General features: G+C 48.8%; 1 protein-coding gene across 13 annotated transcripts in view; it reads right to left on the bottom strand.

The window, feature by feature from the left end:
* TIAM1 (TIAM Rac1 associated GEF 1) overlaps positions 1–26,961 on the bottom strand; it is a 156,176-nt gene that overhangs the window by 12,828 nt on the left and 116,387 nt on the right. For 10 of the 13 annotated variants that reach the window (XM_072924212.1, XM_072924216.1, XM_072924221.1 and 7 more), the window contains 7 exons: positions 25,361–25,465; positions 23,303–23,384; positions 18,646–18,732; positions 16,026–16,250; positions 9,209–9,312; positions 623–802; positions 108–176 (listed from right to left, as the gene is read on the bottom strand). In XM_072924212.1, the coding sequence (XP_072780313.1) occupies positions 108–176; positions 623–802; positions 9,209–9,312; positions 16,026–16,250; positions 18,646–18,732; positions 23,303–23,384; positions 25,361–25,465 (852 nt within the window). Of the gene's footprint in view, positions 1–107; positions 177–622; positions 803–4,510; positions 4,865–9,208; positions 9,313–16,025; positions 16,251–18,645; positions 18,733–23,302; positions 23,385–25,360; positions 25,466–26,961 lie in introns of those variants that run through there. The other 3 variants (XM_032746510.3, XM_030264334.4, XM_030264325.4) reach the window with 3 other exon arrangements.

Here is a 26,961-nt window from a genome sequence, read left to right as displayed (position 1 = left end):
CAAGCTGCAGACATTAACGAGCAGCACCTTGATGCTGCACTTAATCTGTTATTTGAAAGAAATGGAATTCAGTGAAATTAATTTCAGACAAACAAGGGTCAACATACCTCATCTGGTGTGAGGAAGGTTTCTTTCTGTAGAGGCTTCAAGTATCTCTCCATCAGACAATTTAAGTCCTAAAAATTCAGAGAAAGATTCCCATGTTGGTCCCTCAGACGGTCTCTGGATATTTACTGAGGTAGCTTACCTAATCTGAGGATTTTTCCTTTTTACACACAACACAAAATGGCTGAATTTCACACCATTTAAGACAGGAAAATGACAACTCACACATTTCTAGTTACAAAACCAGGACCAGATCTCAGCGAGCAGTAACTGCACACCAGTTAAGCCATTTCAGAACGAAAACAGCCAAACCCTTTGGAAATGCGTTGTTTCCGTGATTTAAGTGATATTTTAAGTGCAGATTGTAGTAGTCAATGTAAGTTCACTTGAGATCCAGTTCCAAGATCACCAGATTCAGATCCAGATCCAAGTTCACCAAGAGATCCAGCCGTGAAGCACAGCCTGGAGTGGCAGAGGAGAAAGCAGGAGAGCTTTGCAGGAGAGCTGAAGCCCTCACCTTGACATAGGTGCGCTCGGTCTCCAGGAGCTCACAGATGACCTTCCTCAGCTTGTCTGCGTCTGTGAGCTGCCTCATGGTGCTCAGCTGGGGCCCTGCACAGTCCTGGGGGGGAGCACTGCAGTCAGAGGGGTTCATTTCATGCAGACTGCGACAGAAAGCTGTGACTTGCTCTGTGCTCTTTGGAGAGAAAGAAGAGGAAAGAGCAGTGGTAATATTGGAAGTAAGAGCCAGAGGAACAAAAGGGCTGAGGAGGGCTGGCAGCTGAGCAGTTGCAGCTTGGGGATTTCTCAAAAGGCACCACACGTGTCTATCCTGTCTCTCTGTGACTGAGGATAAAGAAAAAAAGAAAAGGAGCTGCAGAATTCAAATTAATTGAAGTGCTGTTCAACTCCATTCTTGGTCTCAAACACACGTGAATTTTAATTAAAGCAGGTTCATCCAGAACTTAAGATTGACAAACTCACAGAGAGGCCCAAGAATTGGGAACCAAAAATGCCTGTGTAAACAAAACTCACACCCCAGCCCCCTGGCAGTTCCCCAGCCGGGGCTGCAGCAGTGCTGTGAACAGTTCTGCTGACACAGAGGCAGAAACCACTCAGGCTGGGCTGTGGAGAAGCAGAGCCTCCCAGCTAAAGCCCCTCCAAAGCACAAGCTCTTTGGGACACAGCTGTGTCCCCAGGCTGTGTCTGGAAATGTGCCTCGCAGGGTGAACTTCTTCCCCGTAAGCGCCGTTTCCCAGAGCTGCTCCATCTCACTGCTTCCTTTAATATTTAATCAGCTGCCTATATAAAAAGCCAGTTATCCTCACTTCACCCCCTCGTGTTAGATCATTTCCTCCCATCTTTCATTACACTGAAGAGTTTGGAGCAGGAATAGTCTCTGGTGTCAGTGACGACAGCCCCAGGCTTCCAGGATTGCCAAGGCAGCCGTAGGCTGGCTCCATCCCTCCCAGAGACCTGGAGGGAAAAGAGCTGCTCCAGGGACCACACCTGCCAGAGGACCTCAATCCAGGCTCAGTGATTTCCCAGCACTGCCCCCAGTTCAGGAATTTCTCCATGGAAAGGGTGGCCAGGCACTGGCAGGGGCTCCCAGAGGAGGTTTGGAGTGCCCATCCCTGCAGGTGTCCAAGGAATTCCTGGATGTGGCACTCAGTGCTCTGGGCTGGGTGACAAGGTGGGGATTTGGCACTACTTGGACTCCATGGTCTCAGAGGTGTTCTCCAACATGGGTAATTCTGTGGAACAACTGACCCAAAATCAGCCTGTTCAACAAGAGAAATGAGAAGAGAGCAGAGGAGAAAAAAAAAACTAACAAAAAAAAAAAAAAAAAAAAAAAGAAAAAAAGCACATCCTCACCTTGCAGTTTGGAGACAAAGCTCTGCCCCTGGGACATCACTTCACTCCCACCCACTAGTAGTTGTGATCTCCATGTTTTTTAAGCCATGCAGTCTGCTCACACAGAGCTATTTCCTCTCCATGCACCTACAACCCATGTTAGCACAAGGAAAGATTTCCACCCCTTTCCCTTAGAGGTCTCTTGGGGCTGCAAATGCTCCCTGAGGTCCGACTGCACAGCACATGAGCAAAGATGCTCATTACACAAAGGATCATTTTCTTCAGGACACTATTGTGAGCCAGGAATTCATTGTAACTGGCTTTCTACTCAAAAATGCCTTTTGGACACACTTCATTCCAGGAAAATATTCACCTTCAGTTTCTGAGGTTTAACTCAGATGTGGAAGAAAGGAAAAATATTGCAAGTTGAAGGCAGGAGGAAGCAGTGAGTTGAACAAGTCCATTTCCAACTCACTCTGCTCCTGGCACGTGCCACTGAGATTTGAGATTTATTAATCTTAATTATTCAATAATTCCTGTTATTTCTCAGCAAGGTTCTACCCACTACTGCTTTTAAGTATAAAGCACACCCAAACCTTTCGATTAGATCTGCATCAGATTTCAGCAGGTGTGACCTTGATCCCAACAGCCCCAAATCCACCAAGGGCAGTGGGTGAAAGCCTGGCTCCAGCACAGGTTGAAACACCTTCCCAAGCCCCCTGCTCTTCTAAAGGCAGAGGGAACTGACAGCTCGGATGTGATAAGCTGGGCCTGCAGAGACCCAGGACAGGCAGAGATTTGCTCAGCAATGTTTGCCTTTGTTTGCCTCACTATTTGAGGCAGACATGTTCAGTGGTGTTATGCTTTAAGATCCAAATGTACAAATAAAACCAGTTCTAATGTACAATCTGGAATCAAACCCCAAAATAAACAAGTGTCTTAAGCAGCTCCTGGCTGCCACCCCACAGATCCTCCCATCCTGTGCAGGCTCTTGCAGGGAAAGATGGGTCACCCAGAAAGAGAGAGCGAAAATCTGCTCGGGGTGTGAAACACCAGCTCAGCATTGAAGCTGAAATAACTTTTAGAGGCATGTGGTGTGCCCCAGCAGGAGCAGTTACACCCACATGGCAGGAAGGAAGTGTGGAGGACTTTCCAAAGCCTTATCTCCACTCGTGCATGCTCAATAATCCACTTGAGGGCTCCAGCCACGGCCAGCGCCGCCCTCCCACTGCCCTGCCCCACATCCCCGGGGAACTGCCCACACACCACACACACCCCGGGACATGCACGGCCACAAGCCTGTTCTCGTGCTTGCCCACTGACCAAACAGCTGTGCTGTATCAGCACACCTGAGTGGGAAGGTCTCCCAAGGTGTCTCCTCAAGGCTGGGGGCTCCTGGCCACCACAGAGCCCTGGGAAGTGATCAGAACTTGCTGAACTTTGTGTTCTTAGCAAGGGATATAAAGCGTTGGCTGTGCATATATAATCCTTCAGACGTAAAGCACTGACCAAGTCTGGGACTAGAGCAGATCCAGCTGCACCCAAACCCCTCTGAATTTAGCAACTCAGAGGGTCTTTTTCTCAGTGGGAAGTTGCAGTAAACAACCAAGTGAGCCTCACCATCAAGCCTTTGTTAAACCACCATCATATTGACAGGCAAACTTGGTTACCTTATCAGTCCATATCAATAGAAATATTGTTGTTTCTCTCCTAGAATTGAAATGCTTGACTCCACCTGCAACTGCTGTGTTTCATCCCTGAGCACAATCCTGTCTACCTGGTATTCCCTTTAAAAATCCATTTCCAGACACAAAGCAGACACACACTGCACACAGGGGCTTCAGGGCACAGCTATTTTGGTGAAAACTCTCAAGCAGATTTCACAAAAGCCTCTCTGTCCCCATTTTCCCAGAGAAAGTGCATAAGTAGGGAGGTCTGGAAGAGAAACAGATCCTTTTATCTCCCTGCAGCAGCTCTGCCAGCAGTGACAATGACAGCACTAAACCAGGATTTCTCATGGGGAATTACGGCCTCACACTTCAGGCACAATCCCGCAGGCAATCCCTTCAAAAAAGCTGAAAATGACACTGAGGGCTGCCACAACTGGAAAGTGGAGTTCACAAACTTTAACCCCTCCTCGGGAAGCGGCTCAGCAGAGGAGCCAAGCTCACATCCTTCCCTCGGAGGAGGATCAAGGACAGTCACAACCACAGGGCTGCTGCCCACAGCGGGGAGCTGTGGCTGCCCCGTAGTGTAGAAAGCCATTTCCTCATGTGTTTGCCACGCAAAGACATCCAGGTGCCTGGGCATCAGGCTGCCTGCCCCTGGGCCAGCCCAGCGCACCTCTGGGCAGCGCAGTCCAAGCAGCAGCGCCCGCCCAAACAAAGCACATCAAACCGCATCCTTCCAGCACGGCCAGCGCCGCGCACGGCAACCAAGCGGCTCTGCAGGGCGCGCACTCCAGCTCAGCCCGGCATTCGGAACCCGCCAGTGAGCTGCACGACAATCCCCCGAGTGCCGCTGCCGAGCCCATCCCCTCGGATCCGCTCACCAGGTACAGCATCCGGAACAGGGAGTCCCCGTCCCTGTCGGCGCTCTCGCTCCGCAGCTTTCGGCTCCCCCTCCAGAGCGCCGACATCGCCGGAGAGGCAGCGCCGCGGGGCTGTCACCGAGCCGGCACCGTGCTCCCGGTGCCGCACATCCCCGGCGGCTCCCAGCGCCTCTCCCGCTCCTCCCGGGCAGCCCGGGCTGGTCCCGCTCCTCCCGGACACCCCGAGATGCACCCGCTCCTCCCAGGCTCCCCGAGATGCACCCGCTCCTCCCAACCACCCCGAGATGCTCCCGCTCCTCCCAGCCACCCCGAGATGCTCCCGCTCCTCCCAGGCTCCCCGAGCTGCTCCCTCCGCGTGTGAGCGGGGCAGGGCAGCGCCCACCTCGTCCCTGGCAGCGCAGCCTCCCCTCCCGTGCCATCTGCTCACCGCATCCGCGGGGTCCCGAGCCGGGCGAGGCGCTGCTGGGGGAGGCAGCTCCGGCAGAGGGGCTGGAATGTGGCGGAGCGAGGGCAGCCGGGGAACAGCAGGAATATCTGTGTGCGCTGCCTGGGGCTCCGCAGAGCCCGCTGGCTGCCAGCGGCACTGCTCGGGAATAGCAAGTAGTGGAAGGGACACGGCACCGAATGAAAAGAACTTAAAAGAGCCGGTTCTGCCGCTGGGAAACCGACTCCGCAAATCCCCCTTTTAATCCTTTCACGTCTACTGCAACACGCTGAAGGTTTGGAGACTTATGTTGGTTTCGAGTAATGCTGCAGAGAGCAGGCGACCTACTTTTCTTGGAAAAAAATCCCTCCAAGTGGCAGGAGCGTGCACACACAACCCATCAACCACACTCCCCAAGCACCACTGCTGCCAGGTAATTGGCCTTTAATGCCACAGGCACATGTCTGCAAATAGAAACAGGGAGAAACCAGTGTCCTGCAGTAATTTTAACCGGTGACACTTCTTACAGCACATCCCCAGTTAAATTCAAAGGACCACAACAGGAAAAGAAAATACACAAAGACCAATTTTGAGACCAAATACAGCATCTGTTTTAGGCTTTGGCAACCTGCAACATCAGGAACTCATATACTCAGTTTTCTGAGTGCCCCCTTGGAACCTCAATATTGAAAAGGCTAAAATAATCAGGTCACCATAAGGACAAGTAACCACTGAAGAAATTACTCTGGTGTGAAATGTTTCTGATGTTCTCTTGAATAGAGGCTGACAGAGGGGCATGCCCCCCATTTCATAAACAGCCTGACATTTGGTGCTAGATGAAAACACGCCTAAAAAGGTGGCAGAGAGCAGGCTTTCCTTTCCCCCACTCTTCTCCTTTCCAAATCTCTCACCCTTTGGCTCCTACATGAATTGGGGACAGAAAGGAAAGGCAGAAATCCACCCCAGAGCAAAAACAACTTGTAGTAAACCTCAGGCCAGGGCCAGCTGCATGGTAACTTAAGGATAAGCGTTGCACCTGGAAAGCAACTTGCTTGCCACCCTTCACATGGATGTCATCCCAAGAGATAGGAGATGAAATTAGATAGGGAGTGAGTCCAGAGAACAGCAGCTACCCCACACCACTGACACATCAGCCCACCCTGGAGAATGGTTTCCAGTATTTTACCAGAACAGACACAGACAGACACCTCATCTTCCCTTATTCTACATAATGGAATCATTGACTTTGACAACAGTGACAGAGAAGAAAGCTCTGCATTATCAGGCCTTTAGGATATACAGAAAACAAGCTTCTCAGAAAAGAGGAATCCTCAGGGCTCCTGCTGCACCTCCAAATCCTTCAGCACCACCACAGCTCGGAGGTTTTTGCAAATTAAGAAGCAAAAGGCTCACTCTGAAGGAAACACACACCCATGTGCACACATGCTGGGCTGGGGGAAAGGACAGAGGCAGAAGGAGGAGGAGGAAGGACACATTCCAGTACCTCCTGTGTCACACAGCCCCCTGCCTGGCAAAAGTAGAAGGGCCCAAGCCCAGCTTTTTGGTGGGATTTCCCTCACTTACCTTCACACAAAGCCTGTGCTACGAGAGCAGATGAATGCGGCTGCAAGCACCTCGCTCCTCTCCTCTTCCCATGCATCATTAATGTGCCCTAGGATCTCTTTGCTGGCTGGAGAGCCACAGAACTTCCTGGGGAAGCTGTCCCTCTCTGCAGTGCTCCCTGGGCATGGATGGTGCCCTGCCCCAGGACTGGCACAAGACACCCCAGAGATTACTGTGGGATCTCCAGCTCCTAATGTGCTCTGTGTTTAGGTGGGGAGCTCTGATGCGGTACAATGGGAACATTCCCCTGCTGACCAGCAGTCAATGGATGGAAGTGCTCCTGCCCTGCTGTAGCCAAAGAGGGTAGAAAAATAAGGGAGGTCTCCCCGAGCTCCACCATCCACAGCTAGGAGCAGGATGGGATAAAGGGGAATATGGCATGATGGCAGAGCCTTCCCCTTGCCATGTACAGAAATAACTAACCTAACTAACCCCTGTGAAACAGCCCTGAGGACACCACCTTAATCTTCTGGGCCATAATCCCAGGAGCATGGAAAGGTGTGGGAGTGCATGGACAGGAAAACACCTTTGTTTTCCTCCTCGCCATCTGTGACTTCCCATGGGAAAACACATTGCAAGAATCCTTCTTTCCCATGCACATCAGGTTTCCCAAGCACACAGAAAAGCCAAGGGATTAGGAAAACCCTCAGCTCAGCTTTTTTTTCTTCTCCACTACCATACACTGGAATTTTCTATAGGCATTGCAGAATAATTTGGGGGTTCCTAGAGTCAGCAGGGAAGGCACCCAGTACAGAGCAAGGACAGCAGCATCCCTGAGTTTGCCAAACCGAGGACCTTAGATATACTCCATAGGTATTTGTGTCCTTTATTTGTGGGAGAACATTTCAAGCAGTTTGAAACAGGGAAAAAAAAGACCCGCTCCCCCTCACCCCCCACAAATATAGAGACATATTTCTGTATCCCAAAAGAAAACACTCAGTGATGTCAACACTTCATTCAGACAGGCAGAAGCTCCTCCCGTTGGAAACCAGGGCTCCTTAGAGTTGGGAGTTACTACTCCACAATGGAATATTAAGCATTAAAGCTGCTAACACCCATTCCTCAGTTTGACTACATCTGCTGAGCTGCAGAGCTAATCAGGTAATCCTTACGCCTTGTGCAGGCAATTACAGCTCTGAGCACCACGGAGACAAGGGCAAACCCCCCAGCCTGTGGCACAGCAGGACCAGAAAGCCCTGGAAAAGCCATGGAGAGCGCTGACCCCCCAGCAGGCACATGCTGTGCTCGCTGCTCTGCCACAGCCTCCTTGGACAGAACAGACTCTGCTCAGAGCATATGAAGATCCCATGTGTTTACAGTCAGAAATCCCAAAACAGCAACAAACACCTCCACTTACTAAAGAAATTTACATGTAAACATCACAAACTATCAACAAACAACTCCACTTACTAAAGAAGAAATTTAGAGGTAAAAATCCCAAAGTATCAACAAACGCTTCCACTTACAGAAGAAGACATTTACAGGTAAAAATCCAAACTATCAGCAAATACTTCCACTTAATAGAAAAGAAATTTACAGTTAAAAAGCCCAAACTATCAACAAGCCCTTCCACTCACTGGAGCAGAAATTTACAGTTAAAATTCTCAAACTCTCAACAAACATCTCCACTTACTAAAGAAGAAATTTATAGGTAAAAATCACAAAGTATCAACAAATATCTTTAGTTATAGGAGAAGAAATTTACAGTTAAAAATCCCAAACTATCAACAAACAAGGCCACTGACCGAAGCAGAAATTATTTGTACTTACAAGAAAAAGTTCCTCAATAAGACCTAGAAACAAACTGTAATCCCCTTCCCTGTGAGCATTTCATGTTTTTCTGTGTCTGACTTCCATTGTCTGGCTATCAAGGACACAACTCCAGGCTAGAGTGACACAAGGGATCAGGAAACAAGAGGTCAAGGTCTTTTCCTTCCTTTCTCTGCAGCAGAGCAGCAAGGGACCAGCCCAGAGCTCACTACAACACAGCTTGGTTAGAACAGCAAGAGAAAACACGCACGGAGGGGAAACACCAGCAAACTGAGATCTAACTCTCATTAGACCATTAACTGTGGAGAGAAATAGCTCTCAGCATCACCTACATCACAATTACCTAAAAGCAATCAAGATCATCTCGCTGGATTATCAGAAGCAATCAATCATCACCTACTGTCACCACCAACCACTGTGGAACCATCCCTTAATCGATTGCAATTAGCAAGTCATTTGCACAAGCTCTTGGCTCTAACTGGAGAGTTTTCCTTCAGTTTGAGGCAGATTGGCAGTGATTAGTTTGCAGTTAGAAACCTGCATGTGAGCGATGCTGTTGGTTACAGGAAATACAGTTTCATTTACATTTGTCCTAAGCCTAGCAATCAAAAAAGAATAAGAAATGCTAATAATTCACGTGGTTTAGTGGACCTGCTCTGGGGATGGAGGTGATGAACCAGCCCATTTCCAAACTGAGTGGGGAACATTATCACAGGGTACTGGAGATGTGAACCCACCCTTGGATCTTGCTGAAGAGGCAGCAGGTGACCTGCCACGACCAAACCCGCAGTTTGTTCCATCCAGGATCATCCATAAACACCTCCACAGTAAAACCAGTGTATTTTTTTTCACCAGGAAAGGTGAAAACTGAAGCTACTCACCTTGCTCATCTTCTCGGCCTCATCGGATGACTCCAGGTCCTGTGCTTCCACCTCCTCCGGGGCTGCCTCAGCTGAGCTGTCGGGGTCACTGCAGAGGGAGTGCCCTGCCAGAGCGACATGGGTGTGAAAACAAGGCCACAGCTCCCCAAAATCCCCAGGAAAAGCTGCTGCAACCATGGAGCTCCCATGGAACACCAACACATTTCAACAAGAGCTTGTGCCAGAGGCACCCAAGGACCTCCAAGGAGGGCTTGCAGCACAGGTGTAAAAACAAACAGGTTATGGCCAGACATCATTTCCCTGGCAACTGCAGATTCAGAGATAAAGCTAAAATGTCCCATTGAAATCCTGACATCCAGCTTTCAGTGCTTGGCTGGCGAGCAGTGCCAAGGACCTTTTACCCCAGGGGATTCACGTGGAAACTGTGAGTATGCAGCTCTTGGAGCTGGCCAGCCTGCCCTGGTGATTCCACTGCCTGCACTTCTGGCCTGACACACTCACTTGCTGAGGAAGCAAACCCAATTTTAGACCTTTTTAGGAGTCAGGACCCAATGTTCAGCTGTTGTTCAGGCAAGCTTTTAGACCCCGTTATTAAAAATAATTTGCATGACTGTTCAAGATTTTCCCACTTTGTTACGTCCAGAGATAATCTGGAAAAGCCAGAATTGAGAAATCTGGAAGTAACTTCAGAACACAGCACACTGGGATGGAGCCAAGCTGGGCACTCATGAAATTGAAAGGACATTAAAGGCAGCTCAGAGCTCAGACCCCTCTTCTGAAAAGGGAGGGCTAACCTTGCAAGAAAGATATGCCTGGAGGGGTTGTTTGGCAACACAGAATATATTTGAAGAAGTGTGTTTTCTGTAAGAAGTTCTGTTTTCTGAACCTTGCCCAGATTTTATCAAATCTCACTATCAGCTTTCTGCTCTCCCTATTAACGTGTGAAAAAGTATTTTGTAGGTGTCCATTTAAAAAACAAAAAAAAAAGTGCCATGTGTCTTAATTTGTGTGGGGCAGTCTGTGTTTTTTCATTGCAGTTAACTTCCCTTCTCAAGCTGTGTGAAATGCACCTTGCAGGTGTTCCTCACCCCAAACCAAGGTAATAATATTTGTTCACACTACTTTTAAGCCACCCCTTTCCTGTGTGCCGAAGCCCCATTTAACCAGTTTCCTGCAGTTCCAGCCAGCAGACAGGAATCTTTCACAGGAGCAGACACACAGCACATGTGCTCAGGCTGTTCCTGATGCCTTTGGCCAGCAGGGACTTGAGCAGGTTTACCTGCTGCTTGTTAAATGCAACCAGAGCAATAAAGCTGCACGTTCCTGCCTGTGAATAGCTCCCAGCTCCCGTCCCACTTCTGTCAGGATCATTCCATCACCTGCTTTTTGCCCTGTTAATCCTTATTTAGCTCTGCCAGGAGAGTAGCATGCTGCTTTCCTTCCTTCTGACCACTGCCATTTGCTGCCTTCATGGGACATGAAGGAATTAGAAGGGGAAATCCAAAAAAGCAGCAGGAAAATGGGGTCAAACCCCTGTGTGTGGCCCCAGCACAGAGGGAGGTCACAGGAGCCCCTCAGCAGGGTCATACCTGTGACAGTATGCCCATTAAATAATTCCACTTGTGGCTACAGCCAGCACAAGAGAAGGAAGTTTTCTATCACTGAAGCAAAGGTGCTGGGGCTTAAAGGCCTGGAGAATCATGGAAAGCTTCACCACCAGCCCAACACTTGGCTATAATTTTCCATGACTGCTGCTTCCAGTTTGCAGGGCTGGTGTTTTAATGAGGATTCCACAATGTGTGGGACTTCTCCTAAAACCTCCTTCTTGCTGCCAGGCTACATATTTATTTATTACTATGTATATATTTATTTCAATGCCATGGGAATAAATATCCTGAGCCAAGCTCTGCCAGCTGCAGCACAAAGCTCCAAGTGTGCACCCTGCTAACACAAAATGCACACCAGGAATCCTGCTCCTCAGTGCCTAAGCTTCAAAAATACCCCAATAGCATCTATTTGGGCAGTTTAACAGCAGCTTCCTTAATCCAAATGCTGCCAGAGAATGGCCCTGTTATGGCAACAGAGTGCCTTGTTGAAGAGGCTCTGTCATTAAATGCACCATTTTTGATAGGAGTTGTAAGGGAATGGTGTCTAGGATTAAATTTTCATTTAAGACGGCGTTTCACCTATAAATCTGCAGTAAAACAGGGGAGTATATCCTTTTTTCTTCCTTGCAGAAGAATTCTGGTTAGCTCTGAAACACTGAACTATGAGGAGCATGTGCCCTGGGTTGCTGGGAACAAGGGATTCATTTCCACGGGGAAATGGGGAACGAGGGATTCACTTCCATGGGGAAATGGGGAACGAGGGATTCATTTCAACGGGGAAATAGGGAACAAGGGATTCACTTCCATGGGGAAATGGGGAACGAAGTATTCATTTCCACGGGGAAATAGGGAATGAAGGATTCATTTCCAGGAAGAAATGGGGAACGAGGGATTCATTTCAACGGGGAAATGGGGAATGAGGGATCTATTTCCACAGGGAAATGGGGAATGAGGTATCCATTTCCACAGGGAAATGGGGAATGAGAGATTCATTTCCAGGAAGAAATGGGGAACGAGGGATTCATTTCCAGGAAGAAATGGGGAACGAGGGATTCATTTCCAGGAAGAAATGGGGACGAGGGGCTCATTTCCATGGGGAACGACGGATTCATTTCAACGGGGAAATGGGGAACAAGGGATTCACTTCCATGGGGAAATGGGGAACGAAGGATTCATTTCCACGGGGAAATGGAGAACGAGGAATTCATTTCCAGGAAGAAATGGGGAGCACCAGCCTTGCCTCCTGCAGGTCCAGCCCTGGCGAGGCAGCACCGCAGCAATTTGGGGAATTCAGGAAGAGAAATGAAATCTTAGACTGAAGCCCTCCGGCGGCTGCTGCAGGAAGTGCCCTGGAATTGCTACATCAAGAACAAGAGCAGCACTACAATAAGCCTGAAATCAGCCCCGTGAAAATAACCCTGAAGAAATTAGGGTCACTGGTGGCCTCAGTGGTCCTGAAATCCAAATTACTCAGCCCAAGGGGGCCCGTGATGGAAGAGGATGGAATAAAAACCAGTGGCTGCTCTTACAGTGCAGCAGAAGTTTCAGTTTTACAGCACGGATTTAGCCTGTGTGTTAAATGGCTGCTCTCTGAGCCACAAAATAACAAACTCTCTAAAACACCCACCTGTTCCTATCTAGCAGACTGATACACCCCCTGCATGCAGAGGGGCACTTTCTTTCTCAGTTTTTATCCATTCTGCATGGTGATTTATGTGCTTGACATTGGATAATATCAAGCACATAAATTTAAAATTCTCCAAAATCCAGGAGCAGGCAAAGCCTAAACCTCAGAGACTCTGCCCCACACTGAAAGAAGGGAGTGAACTGTGAGGAGACCACAAAGAAATCTGGGTACTACTCCCATTCCCAAATCCCCTTCTAATAGCAGAACACCTTCCTGATGCTCTGAGGAGATCCAAGGCTGTGTTCCCAGCTTTCAACTCTCATTCCCTGCACCCAGGGGAGCAGAATGGGCAGGCAGAAGACTCCTCGTGGGGAGGGGAGACAGACCCCACTGATCCTTTTAGGCACTAAGGAAAACCTGCTGTGGGGCTCCAGACAGAACCAGAGTTAATCCTCCTCTGCCACATTTATGCAGGCTGTGTTAGCAGGAGAGAACCCAGAGCCAGGAAAAGCAGTAGTAAATGAAAGGAACAAAACTTGTGGCTCTGCAAAGGCAGCACAGCGTCCATCATGCCCAGGATGACAGTTCTCACATCAATCAGAGATAGAAAACACAAGGTCACTTCCAGAATAACCTGTTCAGCAAACAGAGTGAAGTAACCACGGCCACAGAGTTGATTTGCTGCTCCAGCCCCAAGCTCAACATGTGCAAGGGAGTTCCAGGTGATGGAAGAGCTGCAAGCGATGTCAGATTTAACAGGAGCTCTGGCAGACACTCCAGGGAGGTCCGCTTCCAAAAACGCAGCCCTGCTTTGCTCCTTTACACCTCCCACTGAGCAGCAAGGCACCAGGAAAGCTTCCTCAAAAAAATAAAGTAAACCTATCTTTCATATTTTGAAAATACGCAGTATCATTTGCCTCATACAAAAACAAAAATCTACTCTTTGCTGCCTTCACAGCTGAAGGAGGATTGCTAGGGAAGAAGATAATGCTGAGACACCAGCATGATCCTAGACCCAGATGCTGGATTCCTGGAGAAGGGATATGCCCACAGGTGCTGTGTGCCTGCTGGCACTGTCACCCTGCAGTGCCTCGGCCACAGACAGAATCTGTCTCCTGTAAATAAAAAAGCATCCAGCAGAAATCATGGAGCTGATCTGCCTGGCCAGCCAGACTGCCTGCAATCAACAAGGACACAAATAAATAGGTCACTGGGTATTTCATACTTCACTGCTCTATGCAAGAAGCTGTGGAGCCAAGAACAAAAATCTAAAATAACACCACAGTATCCCAAATACAAGCACAGATCCCTTTTAAAATGTCACATGGATTCCACTTCAGGTAACAGAAGCAGAAAAGGCAAAGCTTCAGTAAAACACTGTGCTTTACACACACCTAACTGGAGGGAAATGGGTGGGGAACATCACCTGCCTCCCAGTCACACACTTAGGTGCAGAGCCCTGATTTCACTCCCACCTTGGGCTAAATATCCCAAATTATTTCATGTGGCAGCTACAGAGGCTGCCAGGGACACCTGCACTCCTCCTCCTGGCTGAAAGAAATATTCCCCTTATTTTGGGGAGGAACAGATCCCAACCCAACACTCCCTGTGCTCAGAAGGAATGTGAGTGTCGGGAGAACACAGAAATCTCTGCTCCCAGGGCAGACACCTCAGGGAAAAGCTGAGCTCCGAAAACCCAGCACTCAGGGTTTCAGTGACAAATCACAGGCAAAGACAAGAGGCTTGTGAAAAGCTACTGTTGAGCAGCAAATGGGGGCATCTTGTGGCCAGCTATGAAAATGTACAAGACAACTACCTTGATTTTCCAGCACAAAAGCCTAACTGGGTAAACTTCCATGAAAATTAAAAAGGGAAAATTTCATGAAAATGTTGAATTTTAACTGCCTGTGTAGGTTTAGTCCACATCGTACACGAGGTTGCTTTTTGCAGAAACCCCTCAGAAGGATTTGCAGTAAGCTCTGTGGAAGCTTTACTTGCTCCCTGTTTTCCACTTGCTATGAATATCACACTCCCCAAAGCCAGTCTCAGAACAGTTTTGATTACCTAGAAACTATTTAATTCTGGCAATTCCACTGATTTTTCCTGTATTTTAAATGATTCTAAAAAACTGAAGCAAGAGGCATGACCAGTGTCCTCTTCTGTTGCCAGATCTGGAGGAGCATGTAGAAATTCAGGACCCAAACTTGTGGCAAACAATTCCCAGCTGCTAAAAATTAATTTTCTGCCAGCTGGGTTCTCTGAGCAGGGCAGTGTGGTGAGCAGGAATGCCCCTTCCCATGGCACTGTGCTTTGGGATCACCTGCATATATCAGGCTGTAATGTCAATCCCTATCCATAGGTGTTTTAAAACATCCCTGTGAGTTATTTGTGCATCTCACCAAACACACAGAGCCCCTGTGCTCCTGGCTGACCTCAGAGAGGGTGAATCACAGAGCCACAGAATCTCCTGAGCTGGAAGGGCCCCACTAGGATAATCCAGTCCAGCTCCTGTCCCTGCACAGACACCCCAACAACCCCACCTTGGGCATCCCTGCAGCACTGTCCAAACGCTCCTGGAGCTCTGTGGGGCCATGCCCATGCCCTGGGCAGCCTGGGCAGTGCCCAGCACCTCTAATATCCAACACAAACCTTCCTGTCACAGCTCCAGCCCTTCCCTGTCACTGTCCCAGGGAGCAGAGATCAGAACTGCCCTTCTGGAGGAAGCTGCAGATCTCAATGAGATTCCCCTCAGTCTCCTCTCCTCCAGCTGAACATTCCAAGTGCCCTCAGCTGCTCCTTGTGTGGCCCCTCCAGATCCTTCACCATCCTCATGTCCCTCCTTTGGGCACTCTCCAACAGCTTAAGACCTTTTTTATGTTGTGGTGCCCCAAAGAATTAAAGAGTTAAATAATGCTTTAACTCTTCCTCCCCTTGACACATGTAGATCCATCCTGTGGGCAGATCCAGAGGAAAAAGCACCTCCTGATCTTCTCAGAAGGGAGCACTTGGTTCTGTGACCGTCCTGGGCCCAGCCCGAGGATGTGAGGTGCCTGTGGTTATGGCACAGGTGTCACAGGCTGATGGTGGGCATGGCCATCCATCCCTCCCCCTCATTCCTGCCCTGTCCCTCCACTCACTCATTCCTGCTTGCAGCTGCCAGGGAGAAAATCAGGTGAGTGGGTGCAGGCAAATAGAGGGAAGGTAAAGAAAGGAAAGGTAACACCCTGAAGACAGAGCCACAATAACAATAATGGCCATCGAACACAGACTCATATTACTCTGCTGTCTCCTGCCTGGCCCCACACAGTCAGAACTTTAGTCCAGCACATCAGTTAGACATCAAAGACACTGAACCTGGCACCTGTTTCTCTAAGAAGGACACAGTGAGACAGCCTGACCAAGAGCTGGCAGCCTGGTAGCTTCTACACACTGTAAGTAAGCCCAGTTTTGTGCTGCTATTTTAAAGATCTTTGCTGGGCTCTGTGACTTCCCATCTTGCAGAGCCCCGGCTGCACCTGGCCCGCAGGCTGCAGCTCCCCTCCCTCCCAGCAGGCAATGATGGCCTGTGAGCCGAGCCCAGTACCTTGGCTGCCCCCGGGGAAGGGCAGGCTGCCGTCTCCGGGCTCTGGGGGGTTCTCTGGGCGCCGTGGCGGGGGCTGGCCCAGCCTCTGGGCCTCCTCTGGCTCGGGGTGGGTGCGCACGGTGAGACACAGCGAGGGCTGCACCAGGGCGTCCTTCAGCAGCGCCGAGTCCAGCTCCTCAGCCGCTCTCTGGTTGATCTCCAGCACCTCGTCCCCAGCTTTCAGGCCTGTGACACGGAGGAACGGGTCAGACTTGCACAGCACTGCTCCCCACAGACAGCAAGGAGCTCATCAAGGATGGTGTTTGTGTCTAGACATAATAATTACTGACTGCAGATGACACTGAAATTTGGTGGACCTCAGGAGATCTGCCATCTGGTTGCTCCTCCAGTGCCACCCTAAGAGCAGAGTGCCCAGAAGTCCCTTGCAACATGCCAGAAACAACTGATTCCCGTTTTCCCCACAGCACAGCCGCTGTGCACGCTGCACCCTACAGCACAGTGACCCTCCCTGAATGCCAAGGCAACACATGGATCCTCAGAAGGCAGATCTGAGCCCTTGCTTAGCCAGCCATGGCTTTTCTGCCAGCCTGATTCCAGGAGCTATTTATAGCAGCAGCGCCCCAGGGAGAAGGGGATGTGCAGGGAAGCAGCTGACTCCCCGATACTGAGGACAGCATGCAGCCCTGCCAGGTGACACGGCAATCCTGACCTTCCCCATGGCCAGCGGGGCCCTCCCTGAGCAGCAGCAGTGAGCTGGAGCAGGGTTTAATCCCAAATAACCCCGGGGGCAGACAGGCAGCAGCACCCAGGGAACGGCAGTGCCGGAGCCCCGGCTGCTGCACCGTCCCCAGCTCCACCCTTGCCTTTACAGGGGTGGCAGCTGGAATTTATAGTGGCCACAGGACAGGGGTGACCATCCCTGCCCTGTGCTGGCACCCTGAAAGCCTGGATGAAACCTCCAGGAGACAGAGTGCTGGCCCACACTGCAGGAAGAAACTTCCTTAGGAAGGGAGCTTCCTTAGGAAAATGGAGATCTCCCTAAATGCACGTAATTGTGCCTAGAAACTCTAGTGTGGTGTGCGGTTTCAGGGAGAATAAAATGAACTAGATAGAGTAGCTACAAAGCAAATGGACTGTAAAATCATAGCTGAAAGAAGGACAAAACAAGGCAAGTCAAGCATTTCGCATTACTTAATTTATTCTACTTAGTGATTCTGTGGCATAATAGGAACACAGTAATAGGCCTGCAACCATAAATGTTGGATCTGGGCTTCATTTACTCTTTGCAGTCTTTGTTTTGGATTGTCTGGGATAAAGCCTCACATCTATCTCAGTGAAATAATTCCAATAAGGCCAACAGAAAATACAAAAAGGATAAATCACAAAAATCACCAGGAGAAAATAAAAGTCTTCTAATTGGAGGAAAATTTGGAAATGAAATGCAGCATCTCATCTGATGGAGGGCAGTCAGATGCAGACAATGCACGTAAATAATGGGAGGCACGGAGAGTTTTCCTCCCTTCCTGCCACTACTCCAGGGAATCTTGTCCCAGTATCCTGCTGACTGGTGTTCCTACAGAAGTGCCTCTCCAGGTCAGCTCGGAGCAGCTCCGCATCCCTGAGTTGTTTCCAGTGCCTGTGCTTGCACTGCAGCCCCGCAGGAGGCACTCTGTGCTCACACATCCACCCAAACTGCTCTCCCAGCAGTAACCAAAAGCAAACCAGGGAAGCCCTGATGAAACCCCCACCCACCCGCTCCTAACACTCTCTGTGCTCCACACAGGAACCCACAGCGTTTCCCTGTGGCAGCCTGAGACCCCCCAGCCTCTACCAGGGCTTTTGGCAGGATATCCCTCCTGTTAAACAGGGAATGTTGCAGGTCTGAGGGACAGGAAAGAGCAAGATGGCCTTTTCACATTTAACACACACCTACGTGGGTTTCCGAAGTTGGTGTGCACCTCCAGGTTGTCCCCTATTCCCTGGCCACTGCTCCTTCCTTCCTGTTTCTGCCTCCACCGTGCCCCTTTGGCCATTCATTCCCGACCACACTGGCCAGCTCCACCAGCCCAGGTCCCAGGAGCTGCCAGGGCAGTTTTCCATCAGCTGGACTGGCTCAGCAGAGTGCCAGAGTCAGCACCAGGCCAAGGATGCAGCAGCCTGGGGAACAGCAGCCTTGGAACAGCTTTTGGCAAGGGCCAGCTGCTGAATAAGCTCTGCAAGGCCTTGAAAGCCCTTGCCAGGAAAACTCTGAGGGTGCTTCTGAGGGCTCTGCACACACCCATGGGCTATGAAGAGATGAGGATCTTCTCACCCCTCATGGTCTCCATGTTCTAGTCCAGAATGTGGGTGGGTTTCAGCTGCCCAGCTCCCTGCCCCTGTGCAGCAGGGGAGGCAGAGGATGGAAGTGCAGTGCCATGCTTGGCCTCAGCTTGGATGAAGCAGACCCTGCTCTGCCTTGGGACCAGCCTGGCTATCCCCTGCTGGCTTCTGCCTCAAGCACTGCCTGCAAAGGCTGGGAGCAGAACCAAAGGCAGCAATCCTAGCCAGAGGGAGCATTGAGACGCTTCCACGTATTCGTGTGGCAGTGACTGACCTGGGAGGGCTCTGGGGAGTGTTTTACCTTTCCTGAAAGCCAGGCCCGTCTCCTTGACACCATTCACGTACAGCCGGCGAATCCCCTCCTCTTCCACGGAGGACAGAGAGAAACCTGGGGAGACACCCACGAGAGGTCAAAGGAAGCCAGCCCCTTCCAGGGTGTCCCAGCCACGTGCCCTGCTGCCAAAGCTGTGCTGTCCCTGCCGTGAGCAGGTGGGAATCCCTCCCCTCTCCCTCCCCTCAAACCTTTACAAATGCAACAGGCAAGTTCAGCAATCAAAGTGACTCTAACAAAGCCTGAGCTGAATTTCTGAGTGCATATACCAATTATCTACAGACATATTTGAGGACACCACAGCTGCAAAGCCTTAGAACAGACTCCCAATTCTCTTGCCATCAAAGGTCACTCCAGGAGGTTTTGCTGTTTGCAGACCAAAGCTGCACAGAGACGTGGTTTGGGACAAAAGCTGGGAATCCAAGAGCCACAATGTGCCGCCCCAAACTCAGGCAAGACACAACACCTCCTACCAGAACAGAGTGCTGGCCTCTGCTTTTTGAGATTCCCGGGCTGAGCATGTTTGTAAAAATGCCCCTTTCCCTTTGCAGCTGCTGCTGGCACAGCCTGTCATTTGCCAAGTCTCTGGGCACACGTTTCATGCTCACCAGAGGCCTGCAGAGCAGTCTTGGAGTGGAAGTGCTGATACAGCCTCATTCTAAACACTGCAAATGGGACTGTGAGCTTTGGGCTGGGGGATTTTCCTGCCATTTGTGGGTGACACAGTAAGATAACAACCGCAAAGGAAATACGACTGCCAAGTTAAATGCAGGTTGTTTATTTACTGTGGAGAGTTATCTAAAGCAGAACATTTGCCTTTCTGAAACTTCATTACTCCCTAAATGAGTGCAGGCAACCATTTGCTCTCTCTTTTTCTAGAGACTAGAAAAACATTTACAAACCTCTGGGGGGAGTAGTTTGTTTTGACACAGAATCAGCCACCAGCCAAGCGGTGCAGATGTGCTGGGAGCCTATCCTGACTTTAGGACTCCTTTCAAGCTGATCCTTACGGCTGAGAGTTATTTTTTCACCCATGATTTAAAAATGAAATTTAAAAAAAAAAGAAGGAAAGAGGGGGAAGAACGTGGCAGCTCAGAAGTGAGAAGCATATGGCCTTTCATGGCTTACTGAGCTACTTGGAAGCTGCATGTGAGCTACTCGGGCTGAATCAAATGAAATTTGTGAAGCTTGCTCAACACACCGGCTTTGGCAGAGAGAAGAATCCTCGACTAAAAGAGCAGCTGCAAAACATAGTAGTTATTGGCTGTCATCACCACAAAGCCTACCTGGAAAACCCTGGAAAAACAGCAGAGTGTGCCCAAGGCTGCAGTTTGAGTTAGCACAAAGCACCAGTTCCTAAGAGTCCTTTTCAACTGAAATGCTGTTTTGGGCCAAACCCACATGTTAAAACCAGGCTGAGGGGCAGCTCAGGCTCTCATTGGGAGGAGATCAGCGTGCCCAAGCAGCCCCAGGCTCCATTTCTCCTACAAGAAAAGGCTGAGAGAACTGGGACTGTTCAGCCTGAGGAAGAGAAGCTTTGGGGTGAGCTCACTGCAGCTTTCCTGAAGGGAGCCCACAGGAAGGATGGAGAGAGACTCATGACAAGGAGTGACAGGACGAGGGGGAATGCCTTCAAACTGAAAGACAGCAGGTTTAGATGGGATTTTGGGAAGGAATTCCCTGTGAGGGTGGGCAGGCCCTGGCACAGGGTGCCCAGAGAAGCTGTGGCTGCCCCTGGATCCCTGGCAGTGCCCAAGGCCAGGCTGGACAGGGCTTGGAGCACCCTGGGATAGCAGAAGATATCCCTGCCCATGGCAGAGGATGGAATAGGATGAGCTTTAAGGTCCCTTCCAACCCAACCCACAGAACTGTGGGATTCCAGGGTTCCTCCATGAGAAGGCCTCTGCCTCCTTTAATCCATCAGGCCTAAATGCACACGTAGCTGCTTCTTAATTTATCTTTCAGCCATACCCATAAATCCTGCAGTTATTCCTGGCAGAAGGGGTATAAGGAGCAATTACACAGGTTGTCATCAGCTTTAAGAGATGAGATGGGCAGCTGGCAACAGCCTGGAAGCGGTAATGTCACACACCCAGTTAACCCCTCCACAGATAGAATGTGACCCTGTCCTGCTGTAATCCCACAGCTGTGACAGTGGCTGGATCTCCCAGCGCTTGCAGCAGGAGTGCCAGTGCTTTCCCAGCTATGCACTCAGGTGAGAAACACCTCACCCCAGTGGGTGTGCAGTCTGTACACACGTGGGGACAGCAGGAATGTACAGTTCCCATCTGGCTGGCTTCCACAGGGGCTCCACACAAACATCGCGGCAGAGGAAGGGCAGGAGTGGGTGGAAGCCACAGTGATTGCATAAGCTGGCATTCCTGCCAAAAACATTATCAGCAAACTGTGCACAGACTCTGAAACACAGGTGGGAAGAGATGGGTGGTGACCCAGGCAGAGCCTTCTCTTCACTGCAAAGTTCTGATGACAGGAGAACAAAAATCTGCATCTCTGAGTGCACGTGGCCTAGAACAAATCCACCTCCAGATAATCCCCTCAGCCCCCTGGCATAACCAGATACATCCACCAGCTGGAATGCAAGGATTCTTCCTGATTTCTGCCCTCACAGCCCTGGCAGAGAGAAAAGAGTACCAGCCAAAGAGGGAGGAAAGAACATCTGTGCTCAGGCATCAGCAAAGCATCCTGCGAGAGATCCAACACTGGCCAGACCCTCCAGGAGTGCCTCTTACTACCACAGACACGCTGCTGGGAGAAGAAACACCACAGAAAGTTCCCAGGTGAGCTCTCCAGAGGTGTGGTCTTGGAATGAGGTGATCTTTAAGGCCCTGTCCAGCCCAAACTGCTGCAGGAGTGTGTGATTTCAGCACACACTTGTCACTGGATGAACATGCAAGGAGACACATACAGACCACAGAAGTCCTTCTGCCAATTAGAGGCAAACCACATTTGGCTATTTTCCCTCAATGAGAGAAAAGTCAGCTTTTTTGGGATGCTTTTAGCATTCTCTGCTGCAGGGTCAGAGCACTGCACAGCTACATCCCAACCTCACACAGCTGATCTCCTCTCACAGGACACCACAGTGCATTTCAAATTTTTTTCCAGTTTTCACTTAGAAAAAAAGAATAAAAAGAAATAAACAGGAAATGCTATGAGAGCCCCAACTCTTGCAGTGCTTTCAGGCATGAATATGAATCCTAAACCATCACTGGGCTGGTGAATATTTCTTTCTTAGGCCTTCAATATTCAAGCCCCAGCCAGTCCCACTGCTTTGTAGCAGAGCTCAATATTCCAATGGCCTGCAGCTGTATAATAAGCAGTTTGGGGATTCAGAATTATTCTAGCCATTAAAACAGAATATTTAGATAAACCACAAAAATATGCAGATTGGCTTCCTGTGGGGGAGGTTGCACAGATAACTCTAAAATACACTCCAGAATTGTAACTGCCAGGCCAAAGGGCAAACTCACCAGGCTTGGAGGGCTGTAACCTGAAATACCTGGAAGCTGAGAAATATGAATTACAGAGAGATGAGAGATTCTGCTGAAATTACACAGGGAGACCCTTCCCTGCTTTCTGTTTCACACACAGAATCACAGAATAATGAGGTTGGAAGAGACCTCTAAGATCATCAAGTCCAACCCATGCCCTAACACCACAACTAGACTATAGCACCAAGTGCCAAGTCCAGTCTTTTTTTAAACATATCCAGAGATGGTGATTCCACCGCCTCCCTAGGAAGACAATTCCAGTATTTTATTATTCTTTCAGTGAAAAATTTTTTCCTAATATCCAACCTAAACGTTCCCTGACATAGCTTGGGACTGTGTCCTCTTGTTCTGCCAGTTGCTGCTCGGTGGAAGAGATCAACCCCCACCTGTCTGCAACCTCCCTTCAGGAAGCTGTAGAGAGCAATAAGGTCAGCTTATTGTTTTCACAGCTGTGCCACATGTCAGATCCTGGCTCCAGGTGTCCATGGGACGTCCTCGAGGGCTGAGCATCCGTGGGACACCCTTGAGCCCTGGAGCCAGGCATCCCCAGCCTCAGGAATGATGGGGCCAGGCAGGAACCCACCTTGGGTGGCCCTGGCAGGTGAGAAGCCAAACAGCCTCTCTGGAGCTGCCTGGCCACAGGACTCAGGTGTCTCATACCCCCAGCGATGCTCCTGAGGAGGGGGTGAGGAGGAGGGAGAGAGGAGTGGGACAAGGAAGAAAAGTGGAGTTGCAGGGCCCTGCAGGCTCTGGGAAGTGTGGCCAGCCCCAGCACAGCCTCCAGCAGGGCCCTGAAGGCTCTGTGTGAGATGTGACAACTGGCAAAGGATGCTGCTCCCACCCACACCCTCCACTGGTGCTGCTGGGAGCAACTACAGCAGCAAGCAAACATTTATCCACCTGCACAGCCTGCAGCTCCAGGAGGGCCACGTTCAGAGCACTCCAAACAAAGCTGCCCTCCTCTAGGGCAGGTGAATGTTGCTGTGGGTGGCTCAGAAATCAGAAATGTTTTTCTCACTGTGCCTAAGAGACCTTTCAGGTACATCAGTAAACAGCACGCAAGAACCTGCTAGAACTGACTGGGAAGAAACAGCAAAACAAGGCAGGGAGTAACTCACCATAAATATCAGAGGATGCATCAGACTTCTCCATCTGAATGTGCTGGGTAATTTTCTGACAGATTTCTATTTCCTTGTACAGCTGAATAGAGGGAAAAAAAAACAAACACAAAAATATGTTACTGTGGGAGGACACATCAACTGTAATCATTTGGAACAGATTTTTGGGTTTTAATTACAGGCAGAAGAGAGGGACTGTGGTCATTATTTATCAAACAGTTTCTCTCCACCTGCCTGAGAGGCATTAGCAGTGTCACTCAGCTCTGCTGTTAGAACACAGTTAGAGAGGAGGAAGCAGTGTTTTCCCACCCCCTCCACAAAACAGAGCATGCATCTATTTCCCTCAGTCAATACCATCTTGAGTGCAGGATAAACAGAGCCTCTGTTCCTGTTTTTCTAATTTACAGGTAGCAATAGCTTAATGTTTTATATTATTTTAATGAAGACATTGCAGGAATTCAATTATTCAACAGCATTAAAATCACAAGAAGCGATTTTGTTTCTTAAATACATTTGTTCATTATCAGACTATCAGATTTGCTATACCTCAGCCTGACATTTCGCCTTTAACACCTTTATTTGTACCAAGGAAAGCTGCCAAGTCTTTGAAATGGTCATTAGCATCCTTCCTGGGAGACCAGGACAAATTCACACCTAGGCAACAGCCCAGAAGTCCCTCCTTCCAGCTGCAAATCCCTCTGCCTTTCAGCACTGAAGTAACAAACCAGCCCTTTGTCTTCGAAAAAATCACAGCCCACAGGTGAATATTAATTCTGTTTACATGCTGCCGTGAGCATGTAAAAATGCAATTCACAATAATCAGCATTTTGAAACTCAAGTGTTTGGACTGCAGTATTAAACTATTCCTTTATAAAAGGAGCTCGTTTGTAATTTCCCTAATAAATACAATTTTCTCTCCTGCTTCTATCAACACTGCAAAAATCAGTATTACAGAATAGTTAATATATTACAGAATAGTTATAGCCCCATGGAAGTAACTCCATGCTCTCCTCAAACAAGCCCACACAGAGAATCAACCATACGAAGTGTGTTGGTTTAATATCCCCATATCAGACATCATCCTGCAACACCCATCTCCACTATTCCCTACACAGTCCCACTGACAGAGTTTTGGGTTAATTACAGCTTTTGAATAAACAGTAAGTGATGACTCTGTCAATCCTACACCCTCTCAACACAAGACAAGTCCTCAGAGTCTTTCCAGACAACTGTCTCCTCTGAGTTTTAATTTTCCCCAACTGTATCACACTTCCCAGTCCTAGCACTCCTCTAGCACTTTCTCACTATTTGTTGTTGTTGTTGTTGTTGACAGCATTAATGGAAAATCCCAGAAGTCCTTTGCTAAACATGCAAACCCTCCATAACTAGCAAAGTTTTACTTTTTATAAGTGAACCAGTCACCAGTGAAAAGGACTTTTAAAAGGTTTACAGCGTGCCTGTGTAAAATCACAGACTTAAAGCATGACACTAATCCTGTTTGGTCTTTTTTTTTTTTAATCTTTCATGGCAAAATTCCTTTGAAGTCTGCTTTCGAGATGAATGAGATGAAAACAGCCAGATGAGGCAATTAAGGAAGTATATTCTCACACATAACTCCAGACCTTCTTGACCTCAATCTTTACCTTACCATCAGGGAAAAAAAAAAAAAACACCAAACAACTTGTGTATTTTCCCCCTCTTTAAAACTCAGACAGTGTGCTGACGTCTCACACCGTCTTCTATGGACAACATGAACAACAGGAAAAGACAACTTGGAGGAAGTTAAGCTTAAATGTACCTTAGAGTGACTTTCTCACATTGCCTGTGGCTATCCCTCCTCTCTCCCCAGACACATCCACACACAAATATGAGCTAAACACCAACACAGGATGAAACGCTTGGAGAAGTCCATTTGCTGAAGGCCAATTTGATATGGTCTGCAAAGCACCGTAATTGCAAGCTAAAAAGCCGAAGTCTGCCTGCTCCAGAAGGTCAGATAAACACTAATTAACAGCGTCCTGCCCAGTGTTATTTCATTAGCCCAGTGGGCACCATTACCAGCTCATAGATCTCCTCCTCTGGCTTTGGCACATAGAACTGGATCTGGTTCTCCAGGAGGAACTTCAGGCGCAGGTAGTGAGCAGAGTAGTCCAGCTGGTGTGTCTGCAAGAGACAGAGAGCCTTTAGACAGAAAAGCAGTCTTCCCCCATCTCTGACCCTCACAGGAGCAAAAACGCCCCAGCAGCACCTTCCTCCACCATCTCCTGCCCTGAAACCTGAACAAACCTGGCCTTCCTGCTCTCCCCCAGGAATAAGCTCCATGTACCCACTGAGGGCACTCTGCTGACCTGTCAGTCTGCTCCCTCCCAAGCCATTCCAGGAATAAGCCTATGCTGGAACAGAAACCTCAGAGCATGCCTCTCGATAAAAGCATCTCTAACTAAATGTTCTGTTAACAGAGCCAAATAGAGCAAGAGAGGTGGTTTCTGTTTGGTTTGGGTTTTTTTAGCATCTTCATAATTTAGCACATAAATACGATGTGGCAGATTTCAAGCAAGGTTAATGCACACACACAAAAAAAAAATCTGTCTGTCCTCTAAATTTAAGGCAGCTTAGGATACACTGGCTAGAAGAAGCCAAGAGTTGTATCCTGGATTGCATCCCAGTGGAAACAGGTCACACCATTTTAATGAATTAGTTATAATTAGCTGAGGATACAGCATTTGGTCTGGGAGATGTTAACGACCTTTTCTCAGCATGATTAATAAGGTTGATTTAAGCAGAGGTTAATGCAGTGTGTAATTAAAACACATTACAAGTATGATAAGCACAAAGGATATCATCCAGAAGTTACTTTCAAAGTTCCTAAACTTTGAATCCAAAGTGATTCACAGATACACGAGGTAAATTCTCCTCACTGTCATTTCTGAAATCCCACTATTAAAGGCCTTTATACCTCAGCCTTTTCATTTTACACCAGCAAATTACCCAGGTTTCTAAGACTGTGCTGAAAACAATGGCTTATCTGAAAACTCATGCAAAAGCATCATTACTGCCTGTTTGCCCTGTTTTTCAAAGCCTGGCTTTTCCAGTTCCAGCCCTGATCCAGCAGCACTGAGGTGAGGAGCAATGTACCTGTGGAGAACATCCCATCCTGACCCTCCACAGACACACAGAGAACAGGAAACACTTTGGAAAGCCTAGATTAGCCCAGGAGTAAAAAAAGCTACCAATAATAAGAAGGAAAACCAAACCAAATCTATTGCTGCACTCTGCAGTGCTCTGTTCCAATATGTCCAACCCAAAGATCAAATTATCCTTGGATGAAATGGAGTACCTGAAATGGAACAACCTCCATAATCCAGGCAAATTCCTAGTTAATTAAATAATGACTGAAACCTATCAAGAGCCGAAAGAAAAACAGCTAAATATTGGAGATAGCCTTGCTCCCTCACTTTTCTTTTTTGGACAGCTTCTTGCTTGCTTTTCTCACTGATTACTGCTGTTTTCAGTAGACTTCTCTTTACAGACACACACATACAAGCGCCTCAGAAACCAAAGGGAAGCAGAATTGGCATTAAAGGGTCAGAAATGACACAGAGGAGTCCTGGGTTACTTTCTGGTCAGCTTAGTAAACTGTCCCTAGACACAATAGTGTC

This window comes from Taeniopygia guttata, chromosome 1 (assembly GCF_048771995.1).
Source record: "Taeniopygia guttata chromosome 1, bTaeGut7.mat, whole genome shotgun sequence".
Classification (NCBI taxonomy): domain Eukaryota; kingdom Metazoa; phylum Chordata; class Aves; order Passeriformes; family Estrildidae; genus Taeniopygia; species Taeniopygia guttata.
The sequence above is the reverse complement of the archived record's forward strand: the minus strand, read 5'-3'. Positions and strand labels throughout refer to the sequence as shown.